This window comes from Entelurus aequoreus, linkage group LG16, assembly GCF_033978785.1.
Source record: "Entelurus aequoreus isolate RoL-2023_Sb linkage group LG16, RoL_Eaeq_v1.1, whole genome shotgun sequence".
NCBI classification, from domain to species: Eukaryota; Metazoa; Chordata; class Actinopteri; order Syngnathiformes; family Syngnathidae; genus Entelurus; species Entelurus aequoreus.
This window is the reverse complement of record NC_084746.1, coordinates 32,130,460-32,150,641: the sequence shown is the minus strand read 5'-3', so window position 1 is coordinate 32,150,641 and position 20,182 is coordinate 32,130,460. Positions and strand designations below refer to the sequence as shown.

Genomic DNA, 20,182 nt, shown 5'->3' with positions numbered 1-20,182 from the left:
CCACCTGGTGGTGAGTTGGCTGCGATGGTGGGGGAGGATGCCGGACAGACCTGGCAGGCCCAAACGCATTGTGAGGGTTTGCTGGGAACGTCTGGCAGAGTCTCCTGTCAGAGAGAGTTTCAATTCCCACCTCCGGAAGAACTTTGAACATGTCACGAGGGAGGTGCTGGACATTGAGTCCGAGTGGACCATGTTCCGCACCTCTATTGTCGAGGCGGATGATTGGAGCTGTGGCCGCAAAGTAGTTGGTGCCTGTCGTGGCGGTAATCCTAGAACCCGTTGGTGGACACCGGCGGTGAGGGATGCCGTCAAGCTGAAGAAGGAGTCCTATCGGGTTCTTTTGGCTCATAGGACTCCTGAGGCAGCGGACAGGTACCGACAGGCCAAGCGGTGTGTGGCTTCAGCGGTCGCGGAGGCAAAAACTCGGACATGGGAGGAGTTCGGGGAAGCCATGGAAAACGACTTCCGGACGGCTTCGAAGCGATTCTGGACCACCATCCGCCGCCTCAGGAAGGGGAAGCAGTGCACTATCAACACCGTGTATGGTGAGGATGGTGTTCTGCTGACCTCGACTGCGGATGTTGTGGATCGGTGGAGGGAATACTTCGAAGACCTCCTCAATCCCACCAACACGTCTTCCTATGAGGAAGCAGTGCCTGGGGAATCTGTGGTGGGCTCTCCTATTTCTGGGGCTGAGGTTGCTGAGGTAGTTAAAAAGCTCCTCGGTGGCAGGGCCCCGGGGGTGGATGAGATCCGCCCGGAGTTCCTTAAGGCTCTGGATGCTGTGGGGCTGTCTTGGTTGACAAGACTCTGCAGCATCGCGTGGACATCGGGGGCGGTACCTCTGGATTGGCAGACCGGGGTGGTGGTTCCTCTCTTTAAAAAGGGGAACCGGAGGGTGTGTTCTAACTATCGGGGGATCACACTCCTCAGCCTTCCCGGTAAGGTCTATTCAGGTGTACTGGAGAGGAGGCTACGCCGGATAGTCGAACCTCGGATTCAGGAGGAACAGTGTGGTTTTCGTCCTGGTCGTGGAACTGTGGACCAGCTCTATACTCTCGGCAGGGTCCTTGAGGGTGCATGGGAGGACTTGGAAAAGGCATTCGACCGTGTCCCTCGGGAAGTCCTGTGGGGAGTGCTCAGAGAGTATGGGTTATCGGACTGTCTGATTGTGGCGGTCCGCTCCCTGTATGATCAGTGTCAGAGCTTGGTCCGCATTGCCGGCCGTAAGTCGGACACGTTTACAGTGAGGGTTGGACTCCGCCAAGGCTGCCCTTTGTCACCGATTCTGTTCATAACTTTTATGGACAGAATTTCTAGGCGCAGTCAAGGCGTTGAGGGGATCCGGTTTGGTGGCTGCGGGATTAGGTCTCTGCTTTTTGCAGATGATGTGGTCCTGATGGCTTCATCTGGCCAGGATCTTCAGCTCTCACTGGATCGGTTCGCAGCTGAGTGTGAAGCGACTGGGATGAGAATCAGCACCTCCAAGTCCGAGTCCATGGTTCTCGCCCGGAAAAGGGTGGAGTGCCATCTCCGGGTTGGGGAGGAGATCTTGCCCCAAGTGGAGGAGTTCAAGTACCTCGGAGTGGATCGTGAGATCGACAGGCGGATCGGTGCGGCGTCTTCAGTAATGCGGGCGCTGTATCGGTCCGTTGTGGTGAAGAAGGAGCTGAGCCGCAAGGCAAAGCTCTCAATTTACCGGTCGATCTACGTTCCCATCCTCACCTATGGTCATGAGCTTTGGGTTATGACCGAAAGGACAAGATCACGGGTACAAGCGGCCGAAATGAGTTTCCTCCGCCGGGTGGCGGGTCTCTCCCTTAGAGATAGGGTGAGAAGCTCTGTCATCCGGGAGGAGCTCAAAGTAAAGCCACTGCTCCTCCACATCGAGAGGAGCCAGATGAGGTGGTTCGGGCATCTGGTCAGGATGCCACCCGAACGCCTCCCTAGGGAGGTGTTTAGGGCACGCCCGACCGGTAGGAGGCCACGGGGAAGACCCAGGACACGTTGGGAAGACTATGTCTCCCGGCTGGCCTGGGAACGCCTCGGAATCCCCCGGGAAGAGCTAGACGAAGTGGCTGGGGAGAGGGAAGTCTGGGCTTCCCTGCTTAGGCTGCTGCCCCCGCGACCCGACCTCGGATAAGCGGAAGAAGATGGATGGATGGATGGATGGATTAATTAAAAAATGTTTTTTTTAAAAATTTATTTATTTATTTTATTTTATTTTATTTTTAGTTTTTTATTTCTTGTGCGGCCGCGGCCCGGTACCAATCGGTCCACGGACCAGTACCGGGCCGCGGCCCGGTGGTTGGGGACCACTGATCTAGAAGGCCTTACTGACAACAACTCGTGATCTGATTGGCTATCGCAATTGTGTATCAACTGTATGTGTCCGTTCACTTACAGTGCACAGACGCCAGCATTGTTAATTCTGAAGGCTTTGAGCAGATTAGTTACAGCATGGCAACCTAAGCTAGCTGAATTCTGATTGGATAAAAATTAAAACTAAAAACAATAGCGCTGGAATGAGCATAATATATAACATGAAGAGAATATGAATACTTTTAGATATTTAGGGAAAGTAAATAAAAAAATACTTTTATCTTTAATCATGATCATGATTTCTGGTTATGTTAGGCCAGCAGAGAAGGTCTCGCTGACCCTGACGGCACACCACTGCAAACTTGTGATGCTCAAAAGTAGTGTTTTCCCTCAAAATATGTATTACTTGAAAACAGTTCTTCTGTCTCACTTAAATATATCAATACAGTTTATTGTGACTTTTTTAAGTTTGTTGGGATATTTTGACCAAAAATTTTAAATACCGTATTTTCCGGACCATAGGGCGCACCAGAATTAAAAGGCGCACTGCCGATGAGCGGTTCTATTCAGGTCTTTTCTCATACAAAAGGCGCACCGGATTATAAGGCGCATTAAAGGGGTCATTTATGATTTTTTTTTAATGTAAAACACTTCCTTGTGGTCTACATAACATGTGATGGTGGTTCTTTGGTCAAAATGTTGCAGAGATTATGTTTAACAGATCATTTTCAAGCCGCTTTCTGACAGTCACTTCAGGATGCGCCGTTTTGTGGGCGGGTCTTTATGTGGCTCACCTTCGACAGCGTCTTCTCCCCGTCATCTTTGTTGTAGCGGTGTAGCGTGCAAGGACGGGAGTGGAAGAAGTGTCAAAAAATGGACCTAACTGTTTTAATGACATTCAGACTTTACTTCAATCAACAACGGAGCAGCATCTCCTCATCCGTGGCTCACTAGTGCAACAACAACGCCGGAAATGTGTCCCGTGAAAAGCTGTCCGACCGGAACTCTCTAATAACTAAAGTTCCTTGGGTGAATTATGTTAACTCACTACACCGGTATGTTTTAGCGCTTTCATGGTGAGTTTACTGACAGATATAAGTAAGAATTTTACACTACTTTATATTAGAAATGACAACAGCGGAGGATGAATGTACCATAACAAGAAGATAGAGTAGAAAAAGAAGAAGCTTATCGACCAAGTTGTCGGCACAGACTACAAAGGCGGACGCACACAAATTTTCAGGACTTATGCAGATCCCAAATACAGATCAGCAGGTACCAGAAGGTAAGAAAAGTTGCTTTTGCATAATATTGCAAAACAAAATGCAAGATAACGTCTTACCTTATACACACACCATAATAATACTCGTATGTTGAAGCACAGTACAATCCATCAAGCGGTGCGGCTTCATAGCTTACCAAAGTCGTACTGAAACATTTTGATGGATTTTTGAGCGCCATGTGTAATGTTCTATATTTTCAATGGAACATATAACATGTTGGTGTTGTTTACTTGAGTCATATTGCAGTCTACACGTGTCTCTTATGTGTGACTGCCATCTACTGGTCACACTTATCATTACACCATGTACCAAATAAAATAGCTTTACGGTTTGCAAGCACAACCAAATCTACTCCGTACATTAGGCGCACCGGGTTATAAGGCGCACTGTCGAGTTTTGAGAAAATAAAATGATTTTAAGTGCGCCTTATAGTCCGAAAAATGCAGTAATTTAACATTTAACAACACTTAACTGAAGACTCTTGTGGGCAAAGATGGTGATAACGGACACCACCTACATACTGTTATGAGTTATTTTTTTAATTTAACAGTGTTTCTCACATTCCTTATCAAAATGCTGTCCCTCACTTTATTTGGCCTCAGGGTATATTATTTAGCATATTTTGTATGATAAAAAACATTAAAAAACACAGACTGAGTCACCAAGTATTGGTTAATACACTCATTTCCCCTAGTTTGTCACGGTGGTACAACACGGTAAACAAAAAAAATTGTCAAACGGTGGGGCAAACAAAAACCAAGGTACCACTCCATTTCCAGACTTTATTTTGCTATTTTTATTGTATTGTATGCTTATAATCTGGTTAATGTTCGCAGTGGCGAAAAGCTGCTGATAACTGTTTCTATCAGTAGAATATGAGCTACAGTCGTCGATCTTTAAAGAACAAGGTTGAGAGGCATTGGGGTCCAAGTACTGCAGTGACAGTTCCCATCCAGCAGAGGGAGCCGCACTACGTAAGCGTCTACTCACCGAGTGCCATTTTCCATCGTTGTACTTCTCCCTGTTGAAGATCTCCTTGTGCTTGCCCACAGACAGCCTGATCCGGCCCTTGGACATGTACAACGCCAGGTGAGAGTGCCCCCCTCTGGTCGCGGCGAAGAACAGCAGGCCCTCCGGAGATCGAGTCCTGACGTCCACGGAGAAGTGAGGCCTGGAGAGGCGAGAGAGGAGGATGAGGTCGTGGTCCGGGCACTGCGACTGGGAAGTGACTCACCTGGGCTGCAGCACCTGTAGAGGCAGGCTGTAGCTCAGGCGACTCACAGGCCCGAACATGTGATGAGCGTCTTTCATCAGGCCGGGCAGAACACACGCTGAGGACGCGCTCTCGTTCAGCTGCTGCATCATGGCGTCCTTTAAAACAACACAAACAGGGCAAGATCACAGCTGGCCCTTTAAGAAAGATACTTTGTATCCATGAACACCTCAGCTCAGACATTAGAAATACACTTAGAAATAGAAATACACTTTTTTTTAGTGCTGTCGTACTTTCTTTTAATCATGTTAATCATGCTTTTGAATTTGGATCAATAATGAGTAATCACATGATTAATGCTAAAGCATGATTAATCCAAATTCAAAAGCATGATTAATCCAAATTCACTGGCATGATTAATCCAAATTCAAAAGCATGATTATTCCATATTCAAAAGCATGATTAATCCATATTCAAAAGGATGATTAATCTAAATTTAAAAGCATGATTAATCTATATTTACAAGCATGATTAATCTAAATTCAAAAGCATGATTAATCCATATTCAAAAGCATGAATAATGTCAATTTAAAAGCATGATTAATCTATATTTAAAAGCATGATTAATCTGAATTCAAAAGCATGATTAATCCATATTAAAAAGCATGATTAATCAAAATTCAAAAGCTTGACTAATCCAAATTCAACGGCATGATTAATCCATATTCAAAAGCATGATTAATCCAAATCCAAAAGCATGATTAATGCAAATTCAAAAGCATGATTAATCCAAATTCAAAAGCATGATTAATCCAAATTCAAAAGCATGATTAATCCATATTTAAAAGCATGATTAATCTAAATTCAAAAGCATGATTAATCCATATTAAAAAGCATTATTAATCAACATTCAAAAGCATGATTAATCCAAATTCAACGACATGATTTATCCATATTAAAAAGCATGATCAATCCAAATCCAAAAGCATGATTAATGCAAATTCAAAAGCATGATTAATCCAAATTCAAAAGCATGATTAATTCAAATTCAAAATCATGATTAATCCATATTAAAAAGCATGATTAATCTAAATTAAAAAGCATGATTAATCCAAATTCAACGGCATGATTAATCCATATTCAAAAGCATGATTAATCCAAATCCAAAAGCATGATTAATGCAAATTCAAAAGCATGATTAATCCAAATTCAAAACCATGATTAATCCAAATTCAACAGCATGATTAATCCATATTCTAAAGCATGATTAATCCATATTCAAAAGCATGATTAATACATATTAAAAAGCATGATTAATCAAAATTCAACTGCATGATTAATCCACATTCAAAAGCATGATTAATCCAAACCCAAAAGCATGATTAATGCAAATTCTTAAGCATGATTAATCCAAATTCAAAAGCACGATTAATCCAAATTCAAAAGCATGATTAATCCAAATTCAAAAGCATGATTAATTCATATTCAAAAGCATGATTAATCACTTGAGTAATCGTTTATATAATTTCAATTAACTTAAAAAAAGAGTCCAATATTTGGACAAAAATGCAATTTTATTGTCAGATTTGCTATCCCGGATCATTTTTAAAATGTTTTATTTAAATGCATGTCATTTATTTGTTTAAAACATTGTATCAAAAGTCCCATTAGTGCATTTGTAATTGCCAGTGAGCACACAAGTTGGATCCTCACTCATCTTTATAATATAACAACCCACGACGCATTTCAGATAACCATCCACGGTGCATCCATGCTCAAAATGTGTGATTAATCTACATGTTTACATGATTAGAGTAATATTTTTTGTGATTTCACCTTGTTATTTTTAACAGCCCTATTAATATTATACAGTATATACTTCTTCTGCAATATGATCCTTGAAGTTTTTACACCAAGTACCACCTTAAAAAACACGTTTGCTGCCACGACAGTTTAGCTTGGGTTCAGATTTTTCACAATCATTTCACATGTCTCAAAAGTAAAAAAAAAAAAAAAGCGTGAGTACCACGACTACTACTTAGTAAATACATGCTTTACAACAGGGGTGTCCAAAGTGTGACCCGGTGATCATTTGCGGCCCGCAGCTAATTTTTTAACGGCCTGCTGCACATTCTAAAAGTAGTTTTGGTAAAAAACAAGAAAAAAGTGGAATAAAAGAGCGAGCAGGTGAAATGTAATGAGAAAAGGTTGCAATGTGACTCTAATAACTCTAAGCTGTATGCAGACTGTTTTTTCTTTCTTTAAAACAGCCATTGCTTAAAAAAATTATTACTCAAAATCAATGTTATTAATTATTATTGGCCTATTTAAGGCTCCAATTACTTCACATCAAATATTCCACTTTGAAATATTTGTTGGGGAAAACATTGCACATTTAGTGTTTTCCATATAAAAAACTAACAGCCATACAATAACAACTTTTAATCGAGCGATAGATCTGACGTTGATCCATGTCTTGTTTTTAACACTTTTATGCAATATTTTGGATCCCCAATAATTTTAATAATTTTAATTTTAAGTCATAGCTCAAAAACAACAAGGAATAAAATCAATGTGGCTATGGATTGTTGACGTATTTAAGGATCAAATTACTTCACATCAAACATTCCACTTTGAAAACTTTTTTGGTGGGTTAATATTGCATGTTTTTATTTATTAATTGCCATTAAAAAAAAATAAATAAATAAAAAAGGCATAAACATAAAAAAAAATTGTTTTTGTTTTTAGACCTGAAGTTAATCTAGAGACTTAAGCGTTGAATAAAAATATAAATATGAATAAATATATATGTATGTACAGTACAGGCCAAACGTTTGGACACACCTTCTCATTCAATGTGTTGTCTTTAATTGCATGGTTATTTACATTGTAGATTGTCACTGAAGGCATCAAAACTATGAATGGATGGATACATGTGGAGTTATGTACTTAACAAAAAAAGGTAAAATAACTGAAAACATGACAAGCGGTAGACAATGGATGGATGTTTTATATTCTAGTTTCTTCAAAATAGCCACCCTTTGCTCTAATTACTGCTTTGCACACTCTTGGCATTCTCTCGATGAGCTTCAAGAGGTAGTCACCTGAAATGGCTTTCACTTCACAGGCGTGCATGAAGCTCATGGAGAGAATGCCAAGAGTGTGCTAAGCAGTAATCAAAGCAAAGGGTGGCAATTTTGAAGAAACTAGAATATAAAACATGTTTTCAGCTATTTCACCTATTTTTGTTAAGTACATAACTCCACATGTGTTCATTCATAGTTTTGATGCCTTCAGTGACAATCTACAATGTAAATAGTCATGAAAATAAAGAAAATGCATTGAATGAGAAGGTGTGTCCAAACTTTTGGCCTGTACTGTATATAAAAGTAAGTCATACATACATGACTATTTATGACTGAGACCCTCCCCAGACTCAAACTTGAGGGGAGCCCTATAGGTAGAAAAATTATATATTATCTATTGGTTTTGAACATTTTAAATGTGAAAATGGCCCCCGCATGCTTTCATTTTTCAGTGTGCGGCCCTCAGTGGAAAAAGTTTGGACGCCCCTGCTTTACAACAAAAAGAGAAGAAAAAAATTTCAGACACATTTGAGTTGCTGTGTGCTGCCAGCATGCAGGCAGAGACACAACCTGAGGGCCACACATGTCAACATTTGCAGATGAAAGTAAAGGAAATTCTTGAAGATGCGACTGAGTGCTAATGTGCTGCATCAGGTGTGTCCAAAGTGTGGCAGCATGCAGCTCGAGTTTTCTTACCATATTGTCAATCTAAAATCAAACAAAACAATGATATCTATAACAATAATGTCTGTTTTTTTTAATAAAAAAATATATCAAAATTTATGGATATGTGCTCCTTGGTGTAAAAAGTTTGGACACGGCTGAGCTACATCAGATTGCTTTGGTTCGAGCGTGGATTGTCAGCTGCATTTATTTTATTTTATTTTTTTTGGATATAAATTAAAATGTATGGGATTTTATTTGGACGAGAAGAGCAAACATGGTTGTTTTTTGGGGGGCAATGGCAGTACAGTATGCCCATGTGCTGCAGGCGCTGCTGAACAATGAACATGATAAAAAAAAACTTGAAAGACAAAAGGACACAACAAAACAAAAACAATGCACCAAGTTAATTATGTCGCACGATTTAATATAACCTGGAGGCCCTACAGCAGGTCTGGGCAATTATTTTGACTCGGGGGGCCAAATTTAGAGAAAGAAATGTGTCTGGGCGCCGGTATATCTGATTTTTAGGAACACTAATACAAAACCTCACAATAATGTCTGAATGCTAAAAACTTTATGACAGGCCGCATTAAAAAAACGGAATGGAATTTTTCATTTTTTTACTGAATGAGACACCCAGAATGTACATGAAAATAAAGAATGAGGGATTTACAATATTAACTATGAACGATAAAACACTGAATATTGACACCATTTGAACGTCAGACCCCCTCTCGATCGACATATTTTACAATCAAGCGAAACGCAACAAAAATACAACAAACACAGCGAAATATGAACAAAAAGGGTAAAAAACCCCACCTACAATCTGATATATCGCTAAGTTTAGAACTTCGTTGTAAAAATTTGTGACGTAGATGACCACAGTAACTAGTATATCATGCAAAAGCGCAGATTCCAACCATTGAAATACTTTGTATAGTTCAAGACTTACGCTAATTTGAAAACATCACTGCACATCATAATGGCAGCTACAGTCTCCATCTTAAAGATCTAAAAAACATTTTTGGGAATGTCCGGCGGGCCAGATTGAAAAGCTTAACGGGATGCGGCCCCCCGGCCCTTAATTTGCCCAGGTCTGTCCTACAGCATGTTAATAGAGATTAAATAACGTGATAATGGTCAAATGTTACAATTACTATTATTTCACTGCAATAACCGTGGTAATGGTTTAGTTATTTTAGCATGCATTACAGTTATATTAGAGAAATTGTACATTTTCACATTTCATCATGTCTAAAAATAGTTTGTTCACCATTGTTTAACAACATTACCTTTTTGTTTTATGGGAAAAAATATATAAGAATGTGTCTGTCACACATTATTGTATTGCTTATTTATTAATATAATTATGATCATTGATCGATTGAATATACAGTACAGGCCAAATGTTTGGACACACCTTCTCATTAAAATTTCTTTATTTTCATGACTATTTACATTGTAGATTGTCACTGAAAACTATGACTAAATAACTAAAAACATGTTTTATATTCTAGTTTCTTCACAATAGCCACACCTGTGAAGTGAAAACCATTTCAGGTGACAACCTCTTGAAGCTCATCGAGAGAATGCCAAGAGTGTGCGAAAAAGTAATCAGAGCAAAGGGTGGCTATTTTGAAGAAACTAGAATATAAAACATGTTTTCAGTTATTTCACCTTTTTTTGTTAAGTACATAACTCCACATGTGTTCATTCATAGTTTTGATGCCTTCAATGACAATCTACAATGTAAATAGTCATGAAAATAAAGAAAACACATTGAATGAGAAGGTGTGTCCAAACTTTTGGTCTGGACTGTACGTATTTGTGTTTATGAAGATTGACGCTATTTGTATATTTGACATATCTCATACGTCAAAGTGAGAACAAATTCTCAAGAAACACATATTTGTTATTACCGGTAAATTAATTATCAATGTACAGTTTCTAAGGAATGTTCTTATTTTTACCAGCGTACTAGTGTTGTCCCGATACCAATATTTTGGTACTGGTACCAAAACTTTTCTACATAAAGGGGACCACAACAAATGGCATTATTGGCTTTATTTTAACAAAAAATCTTACAGTACATTAAACATGTGTTTCTTATTGCAATTTTGTCCTTAGATAAAATAGTGAACATACTAGACAACTTGTCTTTTAGTAGTAAGTAAGCAAACAAAGGCTCCTAATTAGTCTGCTGACATATGCAGTAACATATTGTGTCATTCATCATTCTATTATTTTGTCAAAATTATTAAGGACAAGTGGTAGAAAATGAATTATTAATCTACTTGTTCATTTACTGTTAATATCTGCTTACTTTCTCTTCTCTCTACACTTCTGTTAAAATGTAATAATCACTTATTCTTCTGTTGTTTGATACTTTACATTAGTTTTGGATGATACCACAAATTTAGGTATCAATCCGATACCAAGTAGTTACAGGATCATACATTGGTCATATTCAAAGTCCTCATGTGTCCAGGGACGTATTTCCTGAGTTTATAAACAAAATATGAATTTTTTTTTAATTGACAAAAGAGGGGGTAGGTGGAACTTTTTAGAGGCGGTATAGTACCGAATATGATTCATTAATATCGCGGTACTATACCAATACCAGTATACCCTACAACCCTACAGCTTACTGCAACACTGTTTTAGAATACTACTTTTGTTTGGGCCGGCCGGTGACGTTAATCCGCCATCATGGATCCTTTCTGTGAAGCCATGTGACAGGTACGAAGCACACAATGTAATCGGATACAGAAGCAATATGGTACATAGCACGAGTGCTGTTGTGCGATGGTTCCACATGGTGGTGACAGGGTGATGATGCAAGAGATGGAGAATAGGGGCGATGGGACAAGGTGCTTGAGTGCGACTGTTACCGTGTGAAGAAAGAGACCATGAGTTGATTTCAGTTATTTATGAGTGACTGCAAACACACTGTTTCTCTTCTATGACGTCCCATGGACTCATGCATATGTTTGTGTTTTATTGAGTAAACACACTGCGTCATCTTATTCTTATCATTAAGATTAATAGTATTATCGCTAGACTCTTGTCATCAGGTCGTTAAGGCTCCTCTTCCTCCTTCATTTCTGGAAATAAGGCAGCAGAAGAAAGTCAATGAAAGACATACAAGTTCTTGTACAAACCTAAAGATGCGCTTACATGGTAAGAAGAAACAATCAATGAGTGAGTAAGTGAATTTTAGAACATACTCTGTATTTCTGTGGTTCTTAACTGTAAATGCTATCATTATTAACAACTAATATTTCCTTCATTGAAACAAACAATACATTTTACCGACTGACTTCTTTTCTATTTGATTATTTCATTTTAAATTTATTGACAACTTCAGAAAAGGGAAATAAACTCTAGTAAAACAGTACAATTAGTAAATACTTCAATAAAAATACACTATTGATAAGCGGTAGAAAAATGGATGGATGGATATTAATATTCATGAGCGGGACAAGGGGTATAAAATTAATAATTGTTAATATTTTATTAATGGAAAAAGTAAGTAATTACTTTTAAATGAACTTTCATAAAGTGTACTATACAGAAATATACACAATATACTCTGATAAATATTAAAATGTACTGTAGTTATCTAAATCAGCAATAATTAGTATTTGTCTTATTATTATCACAATAGTTAAGAACTCTATACATATTACAGTCAATTTATGGATATTTTAAAACAGTGTTGTAATACAAAACCCAACCAGTGAAGTTGGCACGTTGTTTAAAACGTAAATAAAAATAAAATACAATGATTTGCAAATCCTTTTCAACCTATATTCAATTGAATAGACTGCAAAGACAAGATATTTAATGTTCGAACTGAGAAACTTTTTTTTTTTTTTTGCTAACAATCATAAATTTAGAATTTAATGGCAGCAACACATTGCAAAAAGTTGGCACAGGGGCATTTTTACCACTGTGTTATATGGCCTTTCCTTTTAACAACACTCAGTAAACGTTTGGGAACTGAGGAGACCAATTTTTGAAGCTTTTCAGGTGGAATTCTTTCCCATTCTTGCTTGATGTACAGCTTAAGTTGTTCAACAGTCCGGAGTCTCCGTTGTGGTATTTTACACTTCATAATGCGTCACACATTTTCAATTTGAGACAAGTCTGGACTACAGGCAGGCCAGTCTAGTACCCACACTCTTTTACTATGAAGACACGTGTTTGCTGAAATAAGCAGGGGCGTCCATGATAACGTTGCTTGGATGGCCACATATGTTGCTCCAAAATCTGTATGTACCTTTCAGCATTAATGGTGCCTTCACAGATGTGTAAGTTACCCATGTCTTGGGCACTAATACACCCCCATACCATCACAGATGCTGGCTTTTGAAATTTGCGCCTATAACAATCCGGATGGTTCTTTTCCTCTTTCTTCCAGAGGACACGACGTCCACAGTTTCCAAAAACAATTTGAAATGAGGACTCGTCAGACCACAGAACTCTTTTCCACTTTGCATCAGTGCATCTTAGATGAGCTCGGGCCCAGCGAAGCCGGCGGCGTTTCTGGGTGTTGTTGATAAATGGCTTTTGCTTTGCATAGTAGAGTTTTAACTTGCACTTACAGATGTAGCGACAAATGGTAGTTACTGACAGTGGTTTTCTGAAGTGTTCCTGAGCCCATGTGGTGATGTCGGTTTTTGATGCAGGTCCGATCGAAGGTCCGTAATCTCATCGCTTACATGCAATGATTTCTCCATATTTTCTGAAACTTTTGATGATATTACGGACCGTAGATGGTGAAATCCCTGAATTCCTTGCAATAGCTTGTTGAGAAATGTTGTTCTTAAACTGTTCAACAATTTGCTCACGCCTTTGTGGACAAAGTGGTGACCCCCGCCCCAACCTTGTTTGTAAATGACTGAGCATTTCATGGAAGCTGCTTTCATAGCCAATCATGGCACCCACCTGTTCCCAATTAGCCTGTTCACCTGTGGGATGTTCCAACTAAGTGTTTGATGAGCATTCCTCAACTTTCTCAGTCTGTTTTGCCACTTGTGCCAGCTTTTTTAAAACATGTTGCAGGCATCAAATTCCAAATGAGCTGATGTTTTAAAAAAAATAGCAAAGTTTACCAGTTCGAAGGTTAAATATCTTGTCTTTGCAGTCTATTCAATTGAATATAGGTTGAAAAGGATTTGCAAATCATTGTTCATCAAATCATAATTTTTAGCTACAATTTACACAACGTGCCAACTTCACTGGTTTTGGGTTTTGTACTTTTAAAAAACAATACCGTAATATACAGTATCGTTATCATATGTATAAAAAATGTTTGTTATAAAAACAAAAATAAATATATATTATGTTGAGTTTTTATTAGTATTATAATTAGTATTACAATTATCCTATATTTATTTGATTATTATTACCATGTTGATGTTAACAATACGTAAATGAATGTCCTTGAACTGTATTGTTCATTGATCACATGACTCTCCTGCCTTCTGGGGAGACGTGCATTTGGACAGAAGTGTATTCTGGGCATGGTAAAGTGCTCAAGGTACGACACTTGGTATGGCCTGACACTCACCTGCTTGAGGACGCGATCCAGCATCTGTTGGACAGGACTGGCGCTGGTGCACACGTCCAGGAAGACGTCTCCGGACGTCTGGAATTTGTTCAAGTCCTCTGCCTTGTACAGATTGTTGGGCCTGCGAGAAGAAAGAGAGTAAAAAAAAAAACAACACACTACACGAAACAAGGGTGTGCACGCATTTTCGGTGTCGGTGTTGACGATCACCTTCTGGTGTAGAGGTTGGTGATGCAGCCTTTGAACTTGTCTGCTGCCAGGACGATGGCGCCCCCACCGTCAGGAAGGTTGGCACTGCCGCTTCCCTCTTTCCCGACGTCGTCGTCATCGATCATCAACTCTGTCCTGTTGGCAACAATTAACCGTCCTTTTCATTTAAAGAATGCAACGTGACGAAATGATAATGGACGAGAGAGGCTTCGTTACACATCTTCAAATAAAGCGCTGGAGCGCTGCAGCTGCAAACATGGGAGCTTCTATCAGGTTTAAGCTAACCTAGCATGATGTTGCTGTTAAAATGCGACGGCAAAGTTAGCATTGTGGCTATTCTAGAGCAGCGACTCTAAAACTGTAGTACGTGTACCTCAAGTGCAAAAGTGTCAAACTGAAGATTTAATTTTAATGTGGCCCGCAAAAGCTTTGAAATAATATGCGTCAATGAAGTACTTTACAAAATGTATTACTTCTTTCCATTTTGACAGAAAAAAATACACCTATTTCATGCAATTGCATCTTGCATATCTTGCATCTCTCTCTCTCTCTCTCTCTCACCCAAGGGTGACAGCCACTTCACAGAGCCTTTTCTCTCTCTCGTTCTCTCACCCACAGGCACACAGAAATCTGACAGCCACCCATTCCCCCCACCCCTTCCAGAGCATTCTCTCTCTCTCTCTCTCTCTCTCTCTCTCTCATTGCTGACAGCCTCTTCACAGAGCCTTTTCACTCTCTTTCTCTCACCCACAGGCACACAGAGAGCTGACAGCCACCCATTCCCCCCCACCCCTTCACAGAGCCTTTGCTCTCTCTCTCTCTCTCTGTCTCTCTCTATCTCTCTCTCTCTCTCTCTCACCCGCAGCCGACAGCCACAGGCACACAGAAAGCTGACAGCCACCCATTCCCCCCACCCCTTTGCAGAGCCCTCTCTCTCTCTTTCTCCCTCTCTCTCTCCTCTCTTTCTCTCTCTCTCTCTCACCCATGGCTGACAGCCACTTCACAGAGCCTTTTCTCTCTCTTTCTCTCACCCACAGGCACACAGAAAGCTGACAGCCACCTATTCCCCCCACCCCTTCGCAGAGCCCTCTCTCTCTCTCTTTTTCCATCTCTCTCTTGCTCTCTCTTTCTCTCTCTCTCTCACCCATGGCTGACAGCCACTTCACAGAGTCTTTTCTCTCTCTCTCTTTCTCTCACCCACAGGCACACAGAAAGCTGACAGCCACCTATTCCCCCCACCCCTTCGCAGAGCCCTCTCTCTCTCTCTTTTTCCATCTCTCTCTTGCTCTCTCTTTCTCTCTCTCTCTCACCCATGGCTGACAGCCACTTCACAGAGTCTTTTCTCTCTCTCTCTTTCTCTCACCCACAGGCACACAGAAAGCTGACAGCCACCCATTCCCCCGAGTCATTCGCAGAGCCTTCTCTCTCTCTTTCTCTCACCCATGGCTGACAGCCACTTCACAGAGCCTTTTCTCTTTCTCTCTCTCTCTCCCACAACAATGGCTGACAGCCACTTGACAGATCTCTCTCTCTCTCTGTCTCTGTCTCTGTCTCTGTCTCTGTCTCTGTCTCTGTCTCTGTCTCTCTCTGTCTCTGTCTGTCTCTGTCTGTCTCTGTCTCACAGACAGCCATCAAGCCTTCGGTGAGCTGTGTCCTCTGTATGCTCTGAGCTTGACGTCTCGTTGCTTGTTAATAAAGACATAAAGAGTTAATTTATCGCCGCCTTGTTATGTTTGTTTGATATACAGATCTGTATAGCCCTTTATATTGTTTTCAAAGTGTACAAACCTTCAGTAAAATATACACTTCTGTATTATTTATATTTATATTGTTTATTATGGAGAACGCTGCTTCACTATATGAACTTTTCGCTGTACGAACCATGTTTAAGAACCAATTAAGGTCGTAAATCGAGGTTCCAATGTAGTGCGCCCATACCTGCCCGCTCTCCTACTGACAGTCAGATAATGCCACTGGCCATCGTTGTATTTCTTGTTCGAAGTCCACTTTTTGTTGTCCAATATCAAAACCACGTGACCCATTTCCAGAGCCAGGTTAAGCGCGTTCGCCTTGATGAAAACAGAAAGCACAGACGTGATTAATGGTCGTCCTTCAGTGCCAGCGATTCACTTCGAGGAACCGACTACCTGTTTGTTCTGCAGGAGGACACCCTTGTCGTCTGTGCTCTTGAAGCCCAGCGAGAGCGTCACGTCGTTGGCCAAGCTGAAGCCCGGGAGGACTGCCGACAAGGAGCTCCCCGGGCTGAACTCAGCCTTCCGTGAGATCTGATGAGAGGAACGCGTGGTTAGTAACATGCATGAACCAGCCATGACGCTTAGAGGGAGGTCTCACCAGGAAATCACTGGGGCAGCCGTTGCTGATGCCCACTTTCTCGTCCATCAGTTTGAAGTTTTTATGGAGCTTCACGTTCTTCAAGCAGCCTCTGAATGCTTGGATGCTGATGTTGTTTCTGTCAACGCACAGCCTGGTTACTTTGATACCAATCTATTACAAGGAGTACCGTATTTTTCGGACTACATGGTGCACTTTAAATCCTTTAATTTTCTCAAAAATCGACAGTGCGCCTTATAACACCTAATGTACGGAATAATTCTGGTTGTGCTTACCGTCCTTGAAGCAATTTTATTTGGTACATGGTGTAATGATAAGTGTGACCAGTAGATGGTAGTCATGTAGTCATCGTGTAGACTGCACTATGAGGCCAGTAAACAACACCAAAACTTTAAATATTCCATTGAAAATAAAGAACATTACACACAGCACTCAAAATCTGTCAAAATGTTTTAGTATGACTTTGAAGCCGCACCGCTTGATGGATTGTCGGCCCCTTATGGCTACCGTAGTCAGAGGTACAAGTATTACTATGGTGTGTGTATAAGGACCGCAAAAATGGCACCCATTCGCAGACATATTATCTGGCGTTTTGTTTCACAATATTATGCAAAACCAACTTTTCTTACATTCTGGTACTTGCCGATGTGTATTTGAGATCTGCGAAAGTCCTGAAAATGTGCGCACTTCCGCCGCTCTAGTCCGTGGTTATGCCATAGTCGATAAGCTTTATCTTTTTCTCTATGTTCTTGTAATGGGGCATTCACACTCTGCTTTTGCCATTTCTAATATAAAGTAGGGTAAAGTTCTTACTTATATCTCGCTATCGAAGCGCTAAAAACTACCAGTGTAGTGCCATCCATCCATTTTCTACCGCTTGTAGTGGGTTTACATAATTCAACCACGGAACTTTAGTTATTAAAGTTCCGGTTGGACGTTTTTTCACAGGACACATTTCCGGCGTTGTTGCACTAGTGAGCTACGGATGAGAAGATGCTGCTCCGTTATTGATTTAAGTAAAGTCTGAATGTCATTAAAACAGTTAGCTCCATATTTTGACACTTCTTCCTCTCCCGTCCTTGCACGCTACACCGCTACAACAAAGATGACGGGGAGAATACGCTGTCGAAGGTGAGCCATGTAAATAAGACCGCCCACAAAACGGCGCATTATGAAGCGACTGTCAAAAAGCGACTTGATGATGGTCTATAAAACGTAATCCATGCAACATTTTGACCAAGGAACCACCATTACATGTTATGTAGACCACAAGGAAGTGTTTTCAATTCAGAAAAAAATCATAATATGACCCCTTTAATGCGCCTTATAATCTGGTGCGCCCTATGATCCAGAAAATACGGTACACATGCAGGAATGCCAACCTACTTTTCCCTCAAGTCTTGGGGTGCGCCGCCGATATAATACTCTTGAAAGTCGTTGTGGTCGAACGGAACATTGGCCGTCGCCACCTCCTTATTGGCTATGCGCACAACAAACTTCCCCTTGTTTGTAAGAATGATGAGGACATCCACCCAGTCGTTTGTCTGCAAAATGACCCCCCAAAAAATGTTAACTTCTTTAAATGCAGTGTGGTAAACTTAATGGAACAATCTTACCGGGAATATTTTCAAGGAGTTTGTTGCTGGTGCCTGCAGCAAGTTGCTACGCAGGTAAACAATGCCTTTCTCGACTGTCACCGCAAAGTAATTGTCCTTTGTCGTGGAGGAGACGAGAGCGTTAGAAGCTTGCAAAAACGTTTCACGACGTGTTCAAGAGTAAACCTACCTTGCTGCCGATGTAGAAAAGCAGGCCGTTTTCTGAATGCGATAAGATGGACATGCCGATGAGGATGACTGACGGACCCTTGTCGATGTTCACTTTGCCGTATCCTGTGCCCTCCAAGTAGAACGAATCCAGAGGAGGCACGTACCTTTCATAGGAGGGAGCAAATGTTCCGTTTTTTCTTGCTCAAAAGGCATCAAATTACAAGAACAAATTACATGGGTTTCAAAAAACAGATGGGAAAAGATCTTGGATTACACCGAAATTTTTTAATAAAAATTACATTGGTGAAATAATAATAATTTTAATACATTTTAATTGATAATAATACAATTCAAATACATAATACATATCTTAATCACAAAATTATAATTATCATTACTACTTTTTTTAACTGAGACTAACGGCTTTGAAAATACATTTGTTTTGGCAGGGGTGAACACTTGTGTGCCCAATAATATTTACCAATTAATAATAATGGAAAATATGAAAGAAAATAGATAGATGGATGGAATAGTATGAAATGTTGTTATGTATTATATTTAAACTAAAAATTTTAAGTGTTGTGAAATAAGTTGCATTTACAGTTGACCCTCGCAACATCGCGCTTCAAATATTGCGGCTTCACCACATCACAGATTTTTTTTAAGGGCTGGGGGATTTAAGCATATTCTACAATAGTTTTACCCAAAAATAAGCATTTTCATGGATACAATTAGCTAAATTACCTAAAAATATCAATACCACAGTACAGCAGAGTGGACCAAACCAATCAGCACGCTATGTTCAGTATTGTGGCCACTGGCCAATGATTGGCTCAGCCTCAGGCAGCATTGCTGTATTGGATTAAACAAGTGTAAAATGTAGTTTCCTGTCTAGAGGGCTGTAATAATGTTAAAACTGTATTTAATAAGGTCGTAAACAGATTGTCTTATGCTCGAGCTATGACAATGTTTGAATTATGATTAATGATTCCTACTTTGCGTCATGTTCGGAACTAATTAACAACAAATGAGGGATTACTGTATTGAAATAGAGTATAAAACGACCAGTCATGAAATACGTTTTAAAGGCACAGGAAGACAAGTAAAGAAAAATTGACATCTTAATCAATAAATGTCCTTTCTATTTTTTTGTATAACCGTAAATTAGACAATACTTTTTTAACCGCAAACATATTTCATCTTAAAAAATGCCATTTCAGTGTCAGTGGATTGGTAAACGTTGGTCTCATCCGGGGGTCAGCAACTCGCAGCTCTCGAGCCGCATGCGGCTCTTTAGCGCCGCCCTAGTGGCTGCCTGGAGCATTTTTTTTTTTTAAATTGAAAATTAAAAAAGATGGGGAACCTTTTTTTTGTTTATTTTAGTATGTTTTTTGTTTGAGGACAAACATGACACAAACCTTAATTGTTAGAAAGCCCACTATTTAACATGTTTGTGTGTATGCTTCACTGATGAGAGTATTTGGTGAACATCGTTTTGTCCTACATATTTCGGCGGTTCTTGAACTCACCATAGTGTGGACTGTGACGCAACAGTTTGTTTACTTGTAAAATCTTCCACTCCTTCTTTGTCTCAATTTGTCCACCAGAAGTTTCATGCTGTGCGTGAATGCACAATCTTTGTTGACGTTATTGACTTGTTGGAGTGCTAATCAGGCTATTTAGGCTAGCTGTATGTACATATTGCA

At 40.1% G+C, this 20,182-nt stretch overlaps 1 protein-coding gene across 3 annotated transcripts in view; it reads right to left on the bottom strand.

The window, feature by feature from the left end:
* Positions 1–20,182, bottom strand: part of LOC133630849 (laminin subunit alpha-3-like) — a 288,676-nt gene that overhangs the window by 10,477 nt on the left and 258,017 nt on the right. For 2 of the 3 annotated variants that reach the window (XM_062022652.1, XM_062022651.1), the window contains 10 exons: positions 18,496–18,640; positions 18,327–18,422; positions 18,097–18,254; positions 16,711–16,828; positions 16,506–16,643; positions 16,297–16,427; positions 14,359–14,493; positions 14,149–14,269; positions 4,840–4,976; positions 4,596–4,776 (listed from right to left, as the gene is read on the bottom strand). In XM_062022652.1, coding sequence (XP_061878636.1) covers positions 4,596–4,776; positions 4,840–4,976; positions 14,149–14,269; positions 14,359–14,493; positions 16,297–16,427; positions 16,506–16,643; positions 16,711–16,828; positions 18,097–18,254; positions 18,327–18,422; positions 18,496–18,640 — 1,360 coding nt within the window. Of the gene's footprint in view, positions 1–4,595; positions 4,777–4,839; positions 4,977–10,881; positions 11,678–14,148; positions 14,270–14,358; positions 14,494–16,296; positions 16,428–16,505; positions 16,644–16,710; positions 16,829–18,096; positions 18,255–18,326; positions 18,423–18,495; positions 18,641–20,182 lie in introns of those variants that run through there. The other variant, XM_062022654.1, reaches the window with a different exon arrangement.